Raw genomic sequence first — 23,302 nt, 5'->3', positions numbered from 1 at the left:
TCGAGAAGTAGAAAATAAGCTGGCCAAAAATCCCAAAGACAACTTTTCTACTACCTAACAAGTGAGCTAAACCTCAGGAATGTATGAGATACAGTAGTCAAAAAAACCAAACAAAATTTATTTACTGTTTGAGTTGTTGAGATGGCCATGGAAAGCAACATCAAAAATAATAAATAGAAAATATTAGACAATAGTTTACACTGATTATAACTATGAAGGGTCTGAATTTTCATAATGAAAGTTAAAAGAAAATTCAGCACTACATTTTTTTTGTTTATTTGTTTTGTGGGGCAATGAGGGTTAAGTGACTTGCCCAGGGTCACACAGCTAGTAAGCGTCAAGTGTCTAAGGCCAGATTTGAACTCAGGTACTCCTGAATCCAGGGCTGGTGCTTTATCTACTGCACCACCTAGCTGCCCCCTCAGCACTACATTTAAAGAAACATGTAATGTTAAAATTTAACAAGATTAAAAGTGGGTCTAAAATGTATCCTGCAACTAAAGGGTTTTTTTTTGTTTTTTTATAAGCAGGAATTGGCAGCAGTAGTACGTCAAAATAGAATTAAAAGTAGAAAATGTTGAAAGACAATGGCACTGCAAAATGGTAAAAAGAAACAAGATATATGTATAAAATCTTAATTTATGCATACTGCTCAACAAAATAATAAGAAAGGAAATAGAGAATAATAATATATATTGTCAGTTCTTCATTCTGAAAGTTTAAATTTAAAAGCATTTACGAAATTACAGATTTGAAGCTTGTTAAAATAAGTTGTGATGGGGGCAGCTAGGTGCTGCAGTGGATAAAGCACAGACTCTGGATTCAGGAGGACCTGACTTCAAATCAGGCCTTAGACACTTGACACTTACAAGCTCTGTGACCCTGGGCAAGTCACTTAACCCTCATTGCCCCACCCCACCCCCAAAAAAGTTGTAGTTAACATGTTGGAAGAAGCAGGAAATATTATTTTCAATCACATGTAAAATTCACGATATTAGTCACATTCTTGGCCATAGATAAGTCATGTAGAAAATTTTAAAGTCAAAAATGCCTATTTAAAATACAATGAATTTTTAAAGTGACAATGTAATAAGATTAATAATAAAAGACAGATTCTACAGCTGTAATAACTAAGAATTACTATTAAGTGATCATTGAGTCAGAAGAAAGCAGAAAGAATATATTTTAAGATAGTGACAACAATGATAAAATTTATCAGAATCTGAAATGTGGCTAAATATATGTCTCTAATTGCCTACAGATTTAAAGTTAGGAGCAAAAATATACAGAGTAGAAAATGAAAGAATCCAAGATAGGAATTCATTTTAAAAGGAAAATGAAATTGACAAACTGTTAAGAAATTTTAAAAAGATAATTCAAAGCAGCAAAATGACAATAGGAAAGGTCAGATCACATTAGACACAAAAGAAATTAAGAACTTGATTAATCATTACTAATAATGAAGTTTGATATAATGGATAGTAGTGTATTAGGTATCTAGAAGATGACCTGGATGTGTATCTAGTCTTTTTCATTGGCATTATTGTACAAAACTAGATGTGTCACTTAGGGTGCACCTTAGCAGCAATCAGGACTTAGCTAGTGTCATAAACTGGTTGTGACCTGGTATATGGAATCCTTATACCAAGAGCTCTTAATGCTGCCAAAATCACACAGATCTTTTAATTTTAGGAAATCTTACTATTATATTTCTAATATAATAAATGAATGCAACCAGTCAACAGATACTTACTAAACATACATACACACACATACACACTGGGGTTATAAAAACTATTAATTGGACAATGCCTTCTTGCAAACTTAAATCCTAAAAGGAGAAAAGAAATTGATTAAAGGAATAATACAGTTAACCACAAAAATGTTACCCAAAACGACAGCAAATAAATTCATAAATTTAGACCAGTCTCAGAGAAAGAAATGAGAATTTCTGTGCAAAAATACCTGGCTGAGACATTCGCAGCTGATTTCAAATTTTCAAAGAACATACATTCCCTGTATTTCACATATGAAACGAAAATATTCTCGTTAATATGTATATAAACATCTAGACACATGTATATTATTTAATAAGTATAAGAAAAGATGGAATTTTCCTAGTAAGCATGCCTTGTGTGACCTATATAAGGACAATTATAAAACTATTGTAACCCAAATAATTGGAAGAACACCAAATTAGTCAGTGAGCATTTAAGTACTTATTCACTATGAGGTACTATGGGGCTTACATTCAACTGGAGGGATGATAAACCATGTTCACAGATAAATACAGGAGATATACAGAATAACAGATGTTTAGAGATATTAACAAGTGAATTTTTTTAAATCATAAGATTATTTTATTGTTTTCTAGTTACATGTAGAGATTTCATCATTTGTTTTTATAAGACTTCTGGTTTCAAATTTTTCTCCCTCCCTCCCCAAGACAGTAAGCAATCTGATATAGGTTATATATGTACAGTCACATTAAACACATTTCTGCATTAGTCATGCTGTAAAAGAAGAATCAGAGCAAAAGGGAAAAATCTCAAAAAAGAAAAGTAAAAATAGTATGGTTCAATCTGCATCTAGATTCCATAGTTTTTTGTTTTTTCTGGATTTGGAGAGCATTTTCCATCATGAGCCCTTTGGAACTATCTTGGACCATTGTGTTGCTGAAAAGAGTCAAGTCTGTCACAATTGTTCAACACACAGTGTTGTTGATACTGTGTACAATGTTCTAACAGATGAATTTTTTTAAAAACCTGTTGAAAGCAGTAACAAAAGAATCAGCAAAAGGTAAAAACCTCAAAAAATGTAAAAATAGTATGGTTCAATCTGCATCTAGATTCCATAGTTTTTTGTTTTTTGTTTTTTCTGGATTTGGAGAGCATTTTCCATCATGAGCCCTTTGGAACTATCTTGGACCATTGTATTGCTGAAAAGAGTCAAGTCTGTCACAACTGATCCACACACAGTGTTGTTGATACTGTGTACAATGTTCTAACAGGTGAATTTTTTTTAAAAAAAACAACCTGTTGAAAGCAGTGACAAAAGTTAAATCTTTAATAAATGTAGGGATTCCAATAGAGTATCGCAATTGAACAGAAATAGGAGCTGGAACATCATGTGTTAGGTAGGGAAGAGTAAGGAGGCTAGTCTAACTGGAGTGTGCTCCTTAAGGAGGAATAGAACCAGCTTGAAAAAATAGGTTGAAGCCAGTTTTTAAAAGGGAGTTTGGGAGGTTGTTTTAGTTTATTTTTTAATTCTAGAAACACCACTGAAAGCTCTTTGAGCAGGGCAATGATACTGGAAGTCCTGTGCTTTAGGAATCAATTTGGCAACCATGTGAAAGATGGATTGGAGAGGGAAGAGACCTGATAAAGGGAGACAGATAAAATTTTCAGTAGTCAGTGATGTGTGATAGCTTGGATTGGTCTTGTTGTAGGAATAGTAAGAAGAGATAAATGGCAAATTTCAAGGTAGAATGATAAGACTTATTAGATATATGTAGGGAAAGTAAAGAATCTGATGACTCCTGTCTTCTGAACCTGATTGACCAAAGAATTGTGGTACCTTTAACCAGAAAAAGAAAGATTGAGGAAGGGATAGATTTAGGGGAAAAGAAAACTCATTTGGTTTTGGACATGTTGAATTTGAGACCCATGTGGAAAAACAGTCAGATGGAGGTAGTAAGAAAACATTTGAAGGGAAATCTTAGGGAAGAGTGGAACTAACAGGATATCAAAGAATTCTTTAAGGAAGTTTCACTTGAACTAAAGTCTTAAAGAGAGCTAAGTTACCAAGAGGGTTTCAATAACTTTTTTTCTCATCCCTCTTAATCTCTGTAGAATTTGATACTATTAATCACCATCCTAGATATTTTCTTCTATGGGTTTTTATGAGGCTTCTCTCTCTTTTGATTCTCCTTCCACCTGTCCAGTGTTAGCTTCCTTGCCTGAATCATCATGCATATTCTATTCCCTAAACATCAACAAACCCCACTACTCTGTTCTTTTTTTTTTCTCATTTCTTTCTACATTCTCTATTGGGGATCTCCTCCATTCCCAAGTTCAATTATCTCTACATAGCTGACTTCTAGATTTTTATATCTACTTTTGGTCTCTCTGCTGGACTTCAGTCCTAACTGCATTTTTTCCAAACTGGGTATCTCATAGATATCTTCAATTCATTGTATTCAAAACAGAACTCATCTTTCTCCCCAGTTCTGATTCATCACTTCTTCATTCTCCCTTACATCACATAATATATCCAATTATTCACCAATTTTTTTTTTGGATGAGGCAGTTGGGATTAAGTGACTTGCTCAGGGTCACACAGCTAGTAAGTGTCAAGTGTCTGAGGCCGGATTTGAACTCAGGTCCTTCTGAATCCGGGGCCGGTGCTCTATCCACTGTGCAACCTAGCTGCCCCTAGTCACCAAATTTTATCTATTCTACTACCCCCCCCACAATAGCTCTTGAATCCATTTTCTCACCATTTCACAGCCGTTACCCCTTTTGGGATATCATGTACCTGAACAATTGCAACAGCCAGTTCTTCTATTTGTCATTTAAAGCCTTTCACAATCTGGTTACAAAATAATTTCTCACGCTTATTACTTCTCTTTACACACCTGCTGGTCTAGCCAAATTGATTTTCTTGCTCTTCTGTATGCATAACAATCTACCATATTTTGTATAACCTTTATACGGACTATTTCTTGTTTCTGGAATTAATTCCCTCTCAACCTCCACCTCTTCAAATCCTCAGCTTCCTTCAGTGCTCAATTCTAGCACCATGTGGGGCAGCTAGGTAGCACAGTGGATAGAGCACTGGCCCTGAAGTTGGGAAAACCTGAGTTCAATTCTCACCTCAGACACTTAGCTACGTGACCCTAGGCAAGTCATTTAATCCCAGTTACCTTAAAACATCTGGGACTATTTCCAGTCATCCTGATACATATCTTGCCATTGGACACAGATGGCTTTGGAGGAGAGAGTGAGGCTGGTAACTTTGCACAGCCCTACCTCACTTAAATCCAATTCACTGCAAGATGTGACATCACCTAGATATCATGGTCTTCCTTGAGAATGAAGGAAAACAACAACCAGCACTGTGTATGAGACCTTTATTTACTGCCTTTCCTTCCCTCTTCAACTACTAGTAACTCTCCCTGAAATTATCTTGTATTTACTTTATTTATATATATATATATTTAAGATGTACATGTTGTTTTCCCCATTTGGGGTGTAAGCTGCTTGTGGGCAGGTACTATTTGATACTTGTTTTTGTATACTTCCCACTTAGCACAGTTGTTGGTTTTGAGATGAACTGGATATGTAGATTTGGGATTTATATGCATATGAATCATGTTGTTGAAACCATTGGTTAATGAGAGACTAGAGATGGCCCAAGAAAGAACCCTAATTTGAAAGTGGGGCTTGTATGACAATCCTGCAAAAGAGACTGACTGAGATGATTGACCAGTCTGGAAGAAAGCTAAGGTAGAGCAGAGTTAATAACAACAACAAAAATCCAAGGAGAAGTGAGTGTTTAGAAGGTGAGGAAGGTGGTCAACAGCACCAGAGAAATCAAGAAGGATAAGGACTGAGAAAAGGCTGTTGGATTTAGCAATGGCAAGATCTTTAACTTTAGAGAGAGCAATCTCAGTTGAGTGGCAAAGATTGATAAATAAGTGGGAGGTGAGATTGTTAACAACAAAATATAGGTAGCATTTTCTAGGTGTTTGTGAAAGAGAGATACAAAACAACAGCTTGAAAGGATGGTATAAACCAAAGTGAAAGTTTTCTACAATCTGGGGCATATGTGGACATCAAAGAAGACAGTGAAAGGAGAGAGGTCCAGTACTGAGAGAAGATGAAGAGTCAAAGTTCTGGAGGAGATGAGATGGAATAGAGCCAAGGTCACAAGTAGAAGAATTGTATTAGCAAAGTGTATAGAGGATGATAATGAGATCATTTGCGTTCTGAAATTGGGGAGAAAGTAGATGACCAATGTTTTTTCAGTGAAGCATCTGGCAAGATCTGACAACAGGGAACAGGAAAAGCATTGTTTGTGTAAAAGTTTGGAATAGTCAATGTGGGGTATTTGATGGGCATTTTACCATAGTATAAAAAATGGCAACATTCCTAAATTAATTTATTTACTATAGTGCCAATTAAAATTGCAAAGGGTTTCCTTATAAAGCTTAATGAAATCATAATATTATAAAACAAGTAGGAAAGAATAATAAAGAAACACTAGAGGAGAGTTAAGCTAATGATGATAGACTTAAATTCTAGCATTGAAGCATTTATAGTATCATCAAGAATATCTGTTACAGGGGAAAAATGAAATAGAATGGTGGAATAGATGCAATAAATATATAAAAGCTTGATATTTGATAAACTGATGGTGTTTTGGAGAAGACTTGCAACCTGGATGGGGGTGTGTGACTAGCTCACTCAAAGAATTGGAAGCTTACCACAAATCTTGTAAAATAAAGAGATTTATTAGGAGAGAGAAATATGGTGGAAGAACAGATCACCTTCACCTTGATAACTGTCCCACTGGAGTAAGAGAATACTGGTCTTTTGTATTTTTACCGGACAAAAGGGAGGGAAGAGTGTTACAAAGAACTGGGAGGGAAATGTAACAATGAGGGGATCTTGGAATAATGGGGTATCAGTAATATATGCAGCACCCATCCATATCTTGCATATCAGTGTGCCAGGGTCTTGCTCAGCCATACCCATTCCTGAGGTGGGAGGCAGAGCTGCCCCTCCCCTGGAAGAGTTCAAGGATTCCTTGGGGGGTTGGGATCTTTAGGTTTCTTGGGGTCCCACTGCATTCCCATAACTATGGCAAGTTTATTATTTCACAAATGTATTTGGAAAAATCAGTTAGCCGTCCAGTCTCTTCCCTCTCTAATTCTCCTCCGTTGGGGGTAGAGATTAAATCAGTGATTTCACTGGTATAGGGAAATTGTAGGTGATTCTGCCAATGAAATTAATCACTTTCTCTTAGTCTTAGAGAATTGTCTGGAATACTGAGGTTCATTGATTTGTGCTCAGAGTCATACAGTATGATTCAGAGATGAGTTTTGACACTGGATCTTTTTTCGAGGCCAGGTTTCACTGCCAATATGTGTCTCATACAGCTGCCAAATTATTATTCTTGAAGTATAAGTTTGACCATGTCACTCCCACTCAGAAATCTTCAATGAACCCCTTTTGTCTTAAAGGTAAAATAAAAAAACCTCAGCTTGGCAAATCAATCTGGCTCCTACTTATTTTACCATTCTTAATTCATATGACTTCTCTTTACCCATTCTCCATTCCATTAAAACTGGTTTGTTAGCTATTATGGCATACGTGAGATTCTTTCTTCCACCTTTGTAGAACTGGTTGGTTCCCTCTTGCTTGGAATAGATAGATTTCTTCCTTTTAGTACTTCTAGTTTCCATCAGAGCAAAGCTTAGCTGCCACTTCTTACATCTTTTCTCACACTATCATAACTAATTTTTTGTACTCTTTCTCATTTGAAATTATTTTTTATTACCTTATACATGTTTTATACCCAATGCTCCTTGGTGACAGTTTCATTTTGTCTTTATATCCTAGTACCTAATACAATGCCTTAATAAGTGTTTGTTAAAATGAATAGTTAAATATAAGATATTTTGAGGACAAGAAGAACACTAATAACTAGAAAATCAAGAATGACAAATAGGCTTGATTTTAGAGAGATGTATGAGCCTTAAGGAGCTGCTTTTTTTTGTTTGTTTGTTTTGTTTTTGCACGGGGCGATGGGGGTGAAGTGACTTGCCCAGGGTCACAGAGCTAGTAAGTGTCAAGTGTCTGAACTGGATTTGAACTCAGGTACTCCTGAGGCTGGTGTTTTATCCACTGCGCCACCTAGCTACCCCTCGGGATCTTTTAAAAAAGGGAAGAGGGTAGTTAAGTTGTAAGAAACAACTTAACAGGGGAGTAGTTAGAGGAACAACAGAAAGATATCCAAGAAAGAGTGGCATTCTGAATGCCAATGAAATAATATATCAGAACTAATCCCTGACTAGTTCCCAATGATTTCAATCTTCTCTGAATTTTTATATCACTTATTATCTATCCATACTAGTCCTTTTTAGATTGTCATGTGTCTGTCTTGTTGTTTTAACTGTTTCATGTAATGTTCCATTTCTTCAGCTAGATTCCAAAGTCTAAGAGAAGTCCAGAAATCATGTCTTGCACCTTTTTTGGTGACTCCTGAAATACTCTGCATGTAAAACTTTAAATAAACAAATGCATTTTTTAAATTTGTGTCAAAGTAAAGTTAATTCACATGATATTAAATCAGGAGGGTTTTGTACCTTTTAAAAAATTTTTTCGTTTTGTCCTTAAAAGTTTTTCCATCTCCTTAGGTGCAAAGATATTTGTCAACAGTATAGAAAATGGAATGTGGTGCCGTGGAACTATCACTGAACTAATTCCTATTGAAAATAAACATGTGGGGAAGCCCTGTGATCCTACTAAATACCCAATCTGTGATATTGCACTGATGCGAGTTTTCATGATAGACTTTGGGAATTCTGAAGTCTTAGCCGTTTCAGGGTATGCCATTTCTAATTCCTTTTGTTTCTGTTTTGTGTCCTACTTAGATGGATTGAGGGAAAAATAATAGCTAGAGAGTCATATGTAGAAATATCATATAAAGAACTTCACAGTTCCACAACTAATTTACTTTACTTTTTCCCCACCCCTTCATTTCTTAATAAATTAGTAAAAGTCATTTGTCAGCATAAAAAAATGTTGGGTAACTTGAGAAAAGTGGGCTTTTTTAAACCTCTAAAATAAAATAATACTTACGGTGTTAGTATGATTTTTTTTTTAATTTTTTTTTTAGTGAGGCAATTGGGGTTAAGTGACTTGCCCAGGGTCACACAGCTAGTAAGTGTTAAGTGTCTGAGGTCGGATTTGAACTCAGGTACTCCTGACTCCAGGGCCAGTGCTCTATCCACTGTGCCACCTAGCTGCCCCTGCACCACCTAGCTTCCCCGTCAGTATGATTTTAACATTTAAATTATAATTAAGTTAAATATAGTATTTATCTCCCATTTGGGTAGTAAATAGCCTACATCAATTAAAAATGAGCGGGGCAGCTAGGTGGCGCAGTGGATAAAACACCGGCCCTGGATTCAGGAGTACCTGAGTTCAAATCCGGCCTCAGACACTTGACACTTACTAGCTGTGTGACCCTGGGCAAGTCACTTAACCCCCATTGCCCTGCAACAAAAACAAAAACAAAAAAATGAGCAAAAAAAATTTTGATGAGAACACATCTGTCACTGGTATTGGAGCTTTTGTGAATTAGCAAATATAGCATTGTAACTTCTTTGGTCAGTTTTTATAAGTGTTGAAATTTGGTCAGAGACTAAGTCATTCCTATTTATTAATGAAAGACAGCATGGTATAGTAAGAAAACACTGTATTTGGAGTCAGAAAACCTGGGTTCAGAGTCTACCTCTGTCACATACTACCTGTGAGACTTCAAGCACATCACTTCTTTCTCTTGTAATCCAGATTCCTCATTTGTTAAATAAGGAAGTTGACTGTTCTTCTAAATTTTAAGCATAGTTAACTTTGGGAATGGATAAAAGTTCAGGATTGAATGACTATTTCTGACAATGTTGCTTAAATTCCTGCTAGGATTGGTGATGGCCACATGGTTAGACCAGGACACAGTGCTCTACAACATTTATTGGTAAATGATCTATGTCTTGTTATAAGAAAGCCTGATTCATATATTGAAGCACTACTAGGAGATCTCCATCCATTAGCATTGCCATGCTCGTTAAAGGATATTGTTCCACAGAATTCGGTGAGTAATTAATTCAACAAATATTAATGAGTATTTATTAAGAATAGTTTCTCTTAGAAATTTTTTTATTTTTAAATACTACATATGAAACAATTCTAGAAGAGTTAGAAATATATTGGAATGTGCACAAAGGACTTTTATATACCAAGTATACAAGAGCCCATCTAAATCCTGTGATGTAGACAGTGCAAGGATTTTGTTGTTTTTTGTTTTGCTTTGACCACAGCACCCACATATTGCTCATAAGTAGACCAGGAGAAACTTTATTAAAGAAATATGTAAAAAAAACAACAAACACAAATTGTGTGCTACCAGGAGACCCATAAAGAAAACAGTGCCCCCCCACCCACAAAATCATCCCATCCCCACCTGGAACCATGGCTAGCTTTGAATAGCATTAACCTTGCAGGTGGATCAATTTGCATTTATGTTTTGATGTAGAACTTATATATAACTAGAAATAGAACTGTTTTATTAGCCTACAAGCAAGGACTGAAGTGGTGAGGGACCAAGATAGGGAAACACATGGCTTCTCACTTGAACCAAAATGAAGGTCATTTTCTTAGATGTAGTAATTCATTTCAAAAGATGGCCCCTTTCTCTTTTCCTCTACATGGGGAATTCACACTTAGGTTGGCAATTTTTGTGTAGCTCATTTATAACTTTTAGTCCTAGAGAGTTACCTAGATTACTCAGAGATTAAGTGATGGTCTACGGTCATATATAGCTGGTATATGTCAGAGACCATCTGAACCCAAAGCTTCCCAATTCCATGGTTGGTCCACATTTCCTGTGACAAATAGCAATCATTTTGAAACTTATCCTTAGAGAGGTAAAATGACTTGTCAATAATATCTAACATATAGTCTTTCCCAGATCTTCTTTCTTCCACTATGTCATGATGATAAAACAACAGCTGATATGGTTAGTTTTGTTAGCATAGGCTGAGAAGTCAGCCTATTTTGGTTTCTGATGGCAGCTGCTTTTTTCTATATATATATTTTTGGGGGGGGGTTGGTTTTTTAAACAACACAGTCTTTTTGGGGGGGACAATGAGGCTTAAGTGACTTGCCTAGGGTCACACAGCTAGTATGTCAAGTGTCTGAGGTCAGATTTGAACTCAGGTTCTCCTGAATCCAGGGCTGGTGCTTTATCTACTGCACCACCTAGCTGCCCCCTCAATATATGTTTAAATTTGTAATTTGACTGATCCTTTTTGTTTAAGATTATATTCTATAGAGAAGGAAATCACTATCAGTGTCTAGAGAAATTACCGTTATAGAAGTATTGTGATATTTGACTTGATTTTGATTTATTCAATAGAATGAAGGCTGGGGAGAAGAAGCTAAAATGGAATTTTTAAAAATGGTAAACAACAAAGCTGTTCTAATGAAAGTCTTTAGAGAAGAAGATGGTGTGCTTATTGTAGATCTCAAGAAACCTCCAGCAAATAAAATAAGCAGTGATATGCCAGTATCTCTTAGAGATGCATTAGTTTTTATGGAATTAGCAAGGTATGTATCTTATTAGAAAAGACAGCTTGTTATTTGAAGAACATTTTTCATCTTTTAAAAAATCATATATTTAAAAGAGATTTGAGATGTCACAATTAGCGTCAGACTGCTGCATATGTCTAACATGTTATCTATCATTTGCTATAGCCACATTCCATGACAACAAAAATTTAAATTATTTGGTTTATTAGCTATAGGGGATAGGGAGAACAAGTTTAAGTTGGTGCATTATGATTCAAAATGTGAATAAAAAATTTTAATTTAGATAATTTTTCTTTAGCACATCCAATAATCTCTTATGAGATTCTCCATTTCCAGCTTTTGAGTGAAATCACTGGTCTTTGAAATTTTAAGACATTGAGCACTTTTTACATCTTTCACTGTGATCCTGGTTTTATACCATTTGGGCTTTTTCCCTCCTCCCCCCTCAATTATGTATGGGAGGTACTGCTAACAGGACATGCTTATTTAAAGTAATTACAATTAAAATGAATTGTTTTAAAAATATGTAATGTGGGGCAGCTAGGTGGTGCAGTGGATAAAGCACCGGCCCTGGATTCAGGAGTACCTGAGTTCAAATCTGGCCTCAGACACTTGACACTTACTAGCTGTGTGACCCTGGGCAAGTCACATAACTCCCATTGCCCTGCCAAAAAAAAAATTGTAATGTGTAGAGAGTATGAATAATATGACTAGGGATATCCTTGTTTAAGCTCACTACTGAAGCAGTATACAGTTGTCCTAGAGAAGGTCTCAGATAAGACCTTGGTAATTAAATAAAGGCTAATTTACCTCAGAAAGACTAAATCACAGAGACTGTTTGAGATTATTTTAGCTAACACTTAGAAATTATTCTTATGCTTAATATGTAGATAACTTCAAATGTATCCAAATATATCATGGTTGTCCTTTTTTTTAATGAAGGCCAAAATTTAATTTTTAACTCTACTGTTTTATGATTCAGTTTGAAGTTAACTAGAATACTGAAATCTCTTAATAGGGATTGAAGAGAGGGGCTAAATAACATTTTAAATTGACAAGTTGAAAATTACCTAGCTTATTTTAGGTAATTAAGGATTTAAACATCCATAAATTTTTCAGAGATAGTCAATGGAACAAGGAAGAAATTTGAAAACAGCTTTTCATCTTTTTTTAAAATAGTAAACATTTTAATATAAAGTTTTGAGTTCCAAATTCTATCCCTTCTTCCCTTGTTTGCTTCCCTCCCCGAGACAGTAAGCAGTCACATATAGGTTATACATATACAGTTATGTAAAACATTACCATATTAGTCATTTTGTATAAGAAAACTTGAATAAAAGAAAAAAGTGAAAGTGGGAAAATTGCATGTTTCAGTCTGTTGTTCAGTCAATATCAGTTCTTTCTTTGGAGGTGGAGAGTATGGTTCATCCATTAGTCCTTTGGGATTGTCCTGAATCATCGTTTTGCTGAGTTATTCACAGTTCTTCATCAAACAGTATTGCTATCACTGTATATGACATTCTCCTGGTTCTGCTCACTTCACTATACATCAGTTCATACAAGTCTTTCCAGGCCTCTCTGAAATCATCCTGCTTGTCATTTCTTATGGCACAATAATATTCGATCACCATCATATACCACAGCTTGTTTAACCATTCCTCAATTAATGGGCATTCCTTTGATTTCTAATTCTTAGCCACCACAGAAAGAGCTTCTAAAACCATTTTTGTACAAATAGGTCTTTTTCTCTTTTTTGGGATGTCTTTGGGATATAAACCTAGCAGTGGTTTTGAACAGCTTTTAATCTTAACAATTTACTTATCTTTTGGTTGTGCTTTTAATTAGGTTTAGGTCACAGTCACCCAGTATTCCACCTGAAAAGAATATGACTTTAAGATACCATCCACCTGTATTACCAAAAGAATTGTCAAATGTATCAGTTGTGGTTTGTCATATAAATAATCCTTCTGATTTTTATCTTCAATTGGTAAGTATCTAGAGCCCCTTTGGGGAATCATATTTCTGGTTTCCAAAAGATAAATGGGTATGTGTAGTAGGAATATCCAGTTTGAGGTTTATATACTTCCAAGGATACATGACCTCGGTGTTGTGGCTTCTACCTCTGTCAGTGCAAATTGCAACTCACCCATACCTTCTAGGTATACCCTTTTTTGATCCATTTCTTTCTATAAGTCTCCACACAAGAGCAGTTTGCTTTAATTTACTGTATTTCATGGACACCAGGGCAGTGTTCAAACTCTCCATCTTGGTCCTTTTCTTTTCCTTTTAAACATGTGCACCTCTTTTTCTGGTAGGGTCTTTTATGCCACTTCCTTCCATGAAAACCATCATTGACAATATATTGTAGCTTCTTTTATATGTACCATGTGTTTTCCATTTTCATTTGGGGGTCACTTAAAATTTCGATTCTAAAAACAACTTTGCTTTCCATGCTTTATGACCAAATAGAGGGAGGCATCCTGACAGTGGAAAGAGTGCTGAATTTGGAATCAGAGTAACTGAATTCAAATCCTAACTGTGACATGTGTGACTTTGGACAAAAGTTGTCCTCTCTGTGGCTCAGTTTCCTCATTCATAAAATAAGGCAATTGGATCAAATTATTTCTAAGGTCCTAACACTAAGATATGATTTTAATGAAGTAAAAGACAACTTGGGATTGTGGACAATGCTGTACAACTTTCAAAATAAAACCCAACCTACTGTCTAATTCCTTTCCAGTTCTTGACCCAAATTACTGTCTTCCTATGTTATATACTAACATACACAGTGGCCTGTCTGTCTAACTACTTGCTATCACCTGGGAAATATGCATTTGTCATCTATTTGTATGGACTCCTAAGTGGAATTTTTCTGTGAATTCTCTTGAGTAACCAAGGATCTCATTGAGAAAACCCATAATTTTCATTCAGGAACTTTATGAAGTCAGTATGTTATTCACAAAGCAGGATTATCTGGGAAATCTAAATATTTATTCAAAGTCCCTCTTTCATTTGAACTTTGTACCAGTTACTCTCCATGATAAGGGCAAATGTCTTTGTCAAACTTTCCTCTTTATTTAAAGCTTCACTTGTTATTGAAGAATATGGAAAGTCTCGAGAAGAAATCAAGGAAGAAGAGAAGGAAGTTGGTAGGATATGGTAAAAAGGTTAGTAACAAAAGAGAAAGAAAATTGGACTGCTAAGGAACTAATAAGGAGAGTGACAAATCTGGAATTAACTACCCCCAGAAGCAGTTTATTCCAGCACATTTTCAGGGTAGCTACTAGCAAGAAAAACAAAATACTGAAGACCTCTCTCTTGCAGTAGGTCTGGAGAACAAGAAGGGTTTTGCAGTAGATGCATAAACCCCTGTGTTTGCATGGTCCCCTAGGGATAAATCTACCTATTCGGTGATTGATGAATCTCTTCCTGTTACCACCGTATGAGAAGTACCTCTCATTCTTCACTTCTGGATCATTCTCCAGTCTTTCTATTTACATGCCAGTCTGCTTCACTTTAACCCTGGCTGCCTAGTTTCCTGACCCCCTGGGAATCAAGTCACCCTGAAGTTGACTCAGTAATTATTGAATCTCTCCCATAAGAGAAAACCAAGCCATGCTGCTCACTCTCCACTTCTAGCTTACCTCTACACCTGCTCATCTCCATACCCACTGCCTGACCCCCGCCTGAGTACCTTTCTTCCTCTTCACCTGTCTTTGGTAGCTTCCCTTTATTCTATCTTTCCTATTAGAATGTAAGCTCCTTGAGAGTAGGTAGCATCACTGTATCACCAGCATTTACACAGTGCTAGGCTTATAGTAAACAATAGATGCTTTAACAATTTAAGATGTAAAGTGTGTAATGTTTATCATCTACCATGTTTGTGGTATCTATATTCAAAGCACATCATATTCAATCTTCTGGAAATGAAAGTCTCAAGTAATGCTTCTCTAGATGATCAGGAAGAAGGAAATACCCATCTTAAAAAACTAAAGAAAAGGAGCTTTCTTTTTTCCTTATTTATCTCTGTATTTATTTTTTAAATAATAAACAGTATTTATAGTTTTGAATTCCAAATTCTATCCCTCCTTCCCTCTCTTCCTCCCTTCCATCCTCCCTGAGGCAATAAGTAATCACATGTGCAGTTATATAAAACATTACCATATTAGTCATTTTCTATAAGAAAACTTGAATAAAAGAAAAAAATGAAAGAAAGTGAAAAATTGCATGGTTCAGTCAGTATCAGTTCTTTCTTTGGAGGTGGATAGTATGCTTCATCATTAGTTCTTTGGGATTGTCCTGGATCCTTGTATTGCTGAGAATAGTTGTCATTCATGGTTCTTCATCAAACAATATTGCTGTCACTGCACAGCGTTCTCCTGGTTCTGCTTACTTCACTGTATATCAGTTCATACAAGTCTTTCTAGGCCTTTCTGAAATCATCCTATTTGTCATTTCTTATGGCAAAATATATTCCATCACCATCATATACCACAGGTTATTTAATTATTCCCCAGTTGATAGGCATTCCTTTGATTTCCAAATCTTAGCCACCACAGAAAGAGCTGCTAGAAATAATTTTATACAAATGGGGGGGGGTTCTCTTTTGGGGGATGTCTTTGGGCTTTGGATCAAAGGTTATGCACAGTTCTATAGCCCTTTGGGCATAATTCCAAATTGCTCTCCAGAATGGTTGGATCTTTTTACAACTCCACCTACAGTGGATTTGTGTGTCAGTGAGAAAAGGAGTTTTTAGAGAAGAATCCTGATGGATGCCAGGAGGTACAGAGGAGAAAAAAAATGCACCACAAAGGCATAGGTAAAATTAGGCAATTGACTTAGATAACCTTTGAGGTTCCAGGTCTAAATCTATAAAACCATAATGACTATTCACATTAATAAGAATAAGAGACATTCTCCAAGTGATAAATGATCAAAGGATATAAACAAGCAATTTTAGATATTTTTAATTCTCTTTTTAATTACCAAGCATTTTTCTCCCAGCTGCCTCCCAACCTCCCTCTCTCAAGGGCTGGGAGAAGAAAGGAAAAAATTCTAACAGTCAAGCAAAACAAATTCCCGTGTTTTCTATGACCAAAATGTATTTTGTTTTTTCATATTAATACTTTAATTCTGTCTGGAGCTGGGTCTTCTTCATCACTGGTCCTCTGGAATTATGCTTGATTACTGCATTGATCAGAGTTCTTAAATCTTTGATAATTGTTCATTTTTACAGTGTGGATGTTAGAGAATAAATTGTCCTCCTAGTTCTACTCAGTTCCTTGTGCATCAATACTTCACAAATCTTCTCTGAAACCTCTTCATTTTGCAGCAGTTACATCCCATTAACTCTATTAGACCATAATTTGTTCAGCCACTCTCCAATTGATGGGTGCCCCCTTAATTTCAATCTCTTTGCATCACACAGAGCTGTTGCAAATATTTTTGTACATACAGGACTTTTCCCTCTTTCTTCAATCTCCTTAGGGTACAATCCTAATAGTAATTTTGCTGAGTCATGGGTATGCATAGTGTTGTAATTTCAGAGGCTTAATTCCAAGTTGCTTTTCACAATGTCTTTACCCATTCACAGCAACACTGCATCAATGTGTGGGTTTTTCTGCTTCCTATACAACATTTGTCATTGTCCATTTTTGTCAACTTTGCTAATCTAATGGATGTGAGATAGAACACCAGGGTGGTTTTTACTTTCATTTCTCTAATTATTAGTTATTTGGAGTATTCTTTCATATAGATATGAAACATCATTAAATTTCTTATATAAATAACTTGCATCTCTTCTCTCTATCATTTGACGATTCAACTTTTAGAACTTTGAATCAACTCCTTTTTCATTTTGGAAATGATATCTTTGTCAAAAAAACATGAGTCAGTTTTCTAAGGAAAAATTTTTCTAAGGAAAAATATATCTAAGCAACCATATTTTTAAAAAGGCAAATTAATGCACAGCTAGTGGAGCTATAGATTGCTCTAGCCATTTTGGAAAGTAGTTTGTAGCTTGCCTAAAAAGATATTAAACTTATCATTTCACCCAACAATACCACTCCTAGACCCCAAAGAAATCCAAGAAATAGACAAAGGACCTATATTTGATAGTGGCAAAGAACTAGAAAGCAAGGGGTGACCATAAGTTGGGAATAGCCATACACATGATGTATGAATGTAATATAATACTATTGTGTTATAAGAAATAATGAAAGGGACAGTTTGAGAGAAGCCTAGTAACAGTGAAGTGAGTAGGACAAGGAAAATAATTTATACAGTAACGATAGCATTATAAAAATAAACAAGTTTGAAAGACTTAAGATCTCTATCAGGTCAGTGACCAACCATGATTCTAGAGGACCAATAATGAAGAATGCTCCCCAGTTCCTAAAAAAGTGAGAGACTCAGGGTATAAATTGAGACATTTTTTTGGACATAGCCACAGTGTGGAAATCTGTTTTGCTTGACTGTGCATATTTGTTACAAGGGGTTTTTTTTTCCTTTTATTTCCAATGTGGAGGGAGAGGGAATAAATTTTTGTTCATTGAAAAAAATAACATTAAATTTAAAAAGAAATTACAAGGACCAATGAACACTTGGAACTAAGTAACAAATGTGAAGCTCCTCCCAAAGAAGAAAGAGTTGGACCCTTTGATGAAGAAACCACTACTTGTATCCTGAGGAATGATAATATGGAGTGACAGATGCTATCAGAAACAGGATCATTCAGTAAGTTTTAGAGGAACAAGAGATTAGTAGTGGTAGCCAGTAACTCCCTGCTCCCATTTGTTTTGTGTAGAACAGTAACTACTGTAGTAGCCAGAGAATTCATGATATTTAATCAAATAAAAACTATTTTACTGGCTACATCATTCTGAGAAAGCCTGTTGAACTTCTCCACTTCACTTGAGGATCATATGAGAAGATAGCTCCTTCTATTTTATTTTGGCATAAGTGAGAACATTGAGTATAATATTAGATTTTTTTAAATGTCTGTTAATTTTGCTAAACTTATTATTCTTCCTTTTAAAATTTATTTTAAGAGATGGTTCTCTTGGAGGGGATAGTGAAGGAATAAAGCAGGAAGTATAGGTGTTTTTAAAACAAGATAAATTGTGTGTTTTTTAAGAGTCCACAAAGCAATTATTAAGTGCCTACTGTGTGCTAGAAACCACTATTTGCTGGGGATATAAAGGTAAAATAAAAACAGTAGACATTCAGTAAGTGCTTACTATTTTCCAGGCTAAGCACTAACAATACAAAGGCAAAAGCGCATCTGCCCTCAAGGAGCTCACATTCTAATTGTTAACAACATGCAAACAACTGTACATACAAGATACATACACACATGTATATACATATATCTAATCTCAGAGGGAAGGTACTCCCAGGGTAGACCTCTTGGAGAAGGTGGGATTTTAGATGAACCTTCAAGCAAGAAGGCTGAAGTGAGAAGAGAAAACATTCCAGGTATCTGTTCTTGGTTTGGACTTTGTGTGGTAGAGTGGAAATAATGGGAAGAAATGACTCCTACAACTTAGAATTTATAAATAGAGAGTAGGAAAGCCAAATTTTAAGATAGAATTCAGAGTTTAGCAACAAAAAGGATAAAGGATAAGTGGTGTCATATGACCTAAAATTCTACAGGGAAATTGAATCTAGAAGGGATGAGAAGCTCTCAATTAAGAAAAGCTTAATTGATTTGAGGACAAAGAGAAACAATTCTAATGAGGAAACTAGGCAGTTATCTAAAGAGAATAATGGGGGCAGAATTTAAAAATAAAGAGAATAATGTGGTTGTTCTTTTAAAGAAATACACAAAAGATGGAAATAAGGGTTATTTTTACTAGAACATTTGAGAAAGCTAAAGGCTACATATGTAGAAGGGTGGTTTTTTTTTTTCTTGCATAGAGGAGAGAGCATTTGCTGTTTGAGAAAACTAAAGGCTACATATGTAAAAGGATTTTTTTTCATCCATAGAGGAGATAAAAGAGGATGCTGGGACTGCTGTTACAAAATGAATAGAACTATGATAATACAACAGAGGGCAGAACTAGTCAACTCAACCTGCTTCTTTCTCTGTCAAAGATAATGGCCTCTAACCTAGAAAGGAGAGAACAAAAATAGCCAAAGGGGAACTGGCACCAAATGTAGGCGGGTATATAGTAAGATGGCATCTCCCTGTTCTTGACAAGTTCAAGTCACTGGGCTTGGTTTCTTGGAGAATTTATTTCTGAATTGAATTGTTTAAATTTTGCCACTAAATATCTGTAGCCTTGTTTTTTCTTGGAGGTGATCTTTCTATTGACATTTTCTTTTCTGTGTTCAGAAGTTCTTATATTTTGGTGTTGAGGTTTTTTTGACTTGTGTTCTGGAAGACCTGTAATCCTTAGGTTGACTCTATGGATTCTATCTTTGAGTTCATTCTGTTTTACTTGAATAGAGAACTTTCTTTTAGTGGTGTTTGCTTTTCTTCTTCTAAATCGTCCTTCACTTCTATCTATTTGTATTCCCTGTTCTCTTTTATTTGTTTGGTGAGACTTGCCATTACAGATTCAAATTTATCTTTTCTTCCAGTTATTTTTACTGTGCAGATGATAAAATCTGCTCTCACAATTTTTAATTTCTCTTTTTTCAGTGCTACGTTATACCTTATTATAATATTTTTTAAAACATTTTATTTGTTTTAATGAGCTAAGATCTACCTTCTCATTCTCCCCAAGCTCCTCCTTCCCGTTGAAAACTTTAGAAAAACAAAACCCATTACAAACATGTATAGTCAGTCAAAACAAATTTGTCTCATTTTGCATTCTGAGTCCTTCACATGTCTTTCAGGAGATGGGTTACATGTTTCACCATTAGTCCTCTGGAATCCTGGTTGGTCATTACACTGACTAGAGTTCAAGACATTAGCATTCCATCATAATTTATATATTATAACTTAGGTTTTTAGCCAATTTATGGGCATGCCCTCAGATTCCTACTCTTTGCCACTTAAAAGAGTTATAAATGTTTTTATATGTACTCTATCCTCTCCCCGTCACTTTTCTCCACCACCACCCCATTTTCCTGTTGAGTGAAATGGATTTTTGTATCCAACTCTGTGTCTTTGTGTATGTAATCTTCCTCTTTTTGAATAATTCAGATGAGAGTAAGGTTCAAGTCTCAGCCACTCTCCCCTACCTTTTCCTCCTTGTTTATATAGCTATCTATCTACTTATGTACCCTAAAATATGTGATAATTTTCCCCAACCTTCCTTTCCCTTCCACCCAGTGTATTCCTCTTCCCCTCTCTTTCCATTATTTTCTTAAAATTACAAAAACATAACAGAATCACTCCCAGGACTTATCTAGTTGGACTCTGTCTATGAACGCTGATGATGATACAGTTCGGAAGGGACACAGACAACATCTCCCCATATTTGAATGTAAACATTTGTCTTTTGTTTAGTCCTTGCTCATTGTTCGTTTATATTTACCTTTTTATGCTTCTCTTCACTTCTTGGTTTAACTTATGAGTTTCTCTGCAGTTATACTCTTTTCATCAGGAATGTTTGGAAGTTCTGTATTTCATTAAAGATTTATTTTTCTCCTGTACTATTATATTCATTTTGAGGGGTATATTATTTTGGAACGTAAGCTTTGCTGTCTGTAGCGGCTAAATCATGTTTATTTGATGCTAGTTCTTTAGTATTTGAATTTGGGGGGGGGGGCAGTGAGGGTTAAGTGACTTGCCCAGGGTCACACAGCTAGTAAGTGTCAAGTGTCTGAGGTTGGATTTGAACTAGGGTCCTCCTGAATCCAGGACCAGTGCTTTATCCACTGCACCCCTTAAGCTGTGTTTTTCTATGATGCTTTGCTTGTAGATGTTTTGGAGTCATTCCTTTCTAATGTTTTGTCTTGAGCATCCCTGCTACTATGATAGCTCATTATGTTGGAGTTCTTTTTTTGTCTTTTCTTCTGGCCTACTTCCTGACTTTACATATGATATTAAGGTTGACTTCTGACACACTTTTGGAGGGAAGATCTAGCTAAGCTGGTCCTGTTGCTGCTTTCTTGGGATGCTGAGTGTTGTGTTATTCCAGGATCTCAAGGGATAGCCTGGGGACTTGAAAGTTTTCAGAACTCCTAAAGGGGTCTGATCTGAGTTCTATTGAGTTCCTGTCCTGAAATAGCCTGCTGCAGAGGCAGCTAGGTGGTACAGTGGATAGAACATTGGCCCTGGAGTCAACAGGACCTGAGTTCAAATGTAGCCTCAGACACTTAACACATATTAGTTACATGACCCTGGGCAAGTCACTTAACCTTTATTATCCTCCTCAAACCCAGACCCTCCCCCCCCCAAATAGCTCCTAGGCCCTGCCCCCATCCGTCATTGGAAAGTTCTGTTAGTTCAGCAATGGAAAATTGTAGGGTCTCCTTTGACTTAACTTAGGCTTATGGTTCTTGCCTTGGTTATTCCTCTGCAGGCTAGGCTCAGTGCTAGAACTGAGACCCTGCTCTGAAGCTTGGGGTCTGAGTCACACCACTGCTGCTGCTAACTTCTGAATTTCCTCCTTTCTCTGACAACCACCCAGGGCCTTTTTACCTGGGAATGCCACTGCTGTGTGAAAGTCTCCTCACTTTTCTCTGGATCTGTGATGTGGAACTGCATATTGAGTTACAAAGCTTCAAATTGGCACTTGTCCCTGTTGTGCATCATTATAGGTCTGGGAATGCCCCAGTATGGATTTGACACCTCCTTTTGTGCTGATGTACAGCCTTTCCTTGTGCATTGAAGTGTTCAACGTGCTATGTGTTCCTGTGCTGACCCTATCCCCAGTGTCTGTAGATCTCTTTCTCTTGTACTGATTTAGGCCAGACGAAGGACTCACTGTGACTTTTTTTGAATTTGTCCATTAAGATTGGGTCTGGTGTATTTTATATATCTATTTCAAGGAGTTGTAGGTGAATACTCAACTGTATTGTTTCTTTTCTGCCATCTTGGCTCTGTCTTCGCATTTCCCCACTAAAGCACTTGAAAACCATATGCTGTGGCTCCACATTTTCATATTCCACAGGATCTTATTTTTCATCAAGTGTTGGATCATTTTCCTTTGTTTTGCAGTATTTATTAATAGAGACTGGAAATTATTTAATAGATTTGGAGGCCATATTTCCTTGTGTTGTTAACATTTTTCCTGATTAATGTGCTTATACCAAAGGCCTTTTGAATTTTTTTCCTCCTGATGTCTCTGGAGACTTCAGTCTTCCCCCACCTCCCTATTCTCCCCTAATTCTTAATTTCTGACTCCCTCCCCTCTGTTAGTAATTTCCCTGAGGGCTGGATCTCTATGCCTTTTACCACAATAGGCAGTTCATGGTTATCTAGCCTAGGTCTCTGCCCCCAAGTGACTTTTGGAGGGATAGAACTGGCTACCTCCCCATCCCCACCCAACGCACAGTGTCCTGTCCCATTCATTCTTTTCCTTAGTTTCCTAGCTGACAGTTCAGAGCACTGCCTTGCTAAGATGATTTCTGTTGTTTCTGAAGCTGGGGGATAGGAAGAGGGTTGGGGTGTTGGAGGTGTAAGATAAGTTCTATTTCGAGCCCAGATGTGTTTTGTCACGTTCTCTCTGTTTCTCTGCTTTACTGCAGAGATGTTGCTCCAACTATTGAGGCCTTAAACTTCTGCATTTTGGAGATTGAATTTTCACAGCACTGGAAAAGGAGGCATAGCAGCAGCAGCCAAGGTGTGGATTTGGGTTTTGTTGCAAACCTAAGGGTCCAATGGACTAGGGCAGCCTTGTAATATGATGAGAGGAGAGGGGTACTGAGTGAGCTCAAGGTAGGCATTAGTTCCTAGAGGATTTTTTGTACCACCTTTTGCTTTTCTGATGTCCTGGCCCATGATGATAACTGAAATAGCTTTATCTTTATTG

General features: G+C 36.3%; 1 protein-coding gene across 1 annotated transcript in view; it reads left to right on the top strand.

Moving 5' to 3' along the window:
* The window catches only part of RNF17 (ring finger protein 17), a 123,875-nt gene that overhangs the window by 41,854 nt on the left and 58,719 nt on the right, over window positions 1-23,302 (top strand). The window contains 4 exon segments of the mRNA XM_043996376.1: window positions 8,423-8,612; window positions 9,708-9,879; window positions 11,203-11,393; window positions 13,221-13,362. Of these exon segments, the coding sequence (XP_043852311.1) occupies window positions 8,423-8,612; window positions 9,708-9,879; window positions 11,203-11,393; window positions 13,221-13,362 (695 nt within the window).

Source organism: Dromiciops gliroides, chromosome 3 (assembly GCF_019393635.1).
Source record: "Dromiciops gliroides isolate mDroGli1 chromosome 3, mDroGli1.pri, whole genome shotgun sequence".
NCBI lineage: Eukaryota > Metazoa > Chordata > Mammalia > Microbiotheria > Microbiotheriidae > Dromiciops > Dromiciops gliroides.
This window is presented reverse-complemented; position numbering and strand designations above follow the sequence as displayed.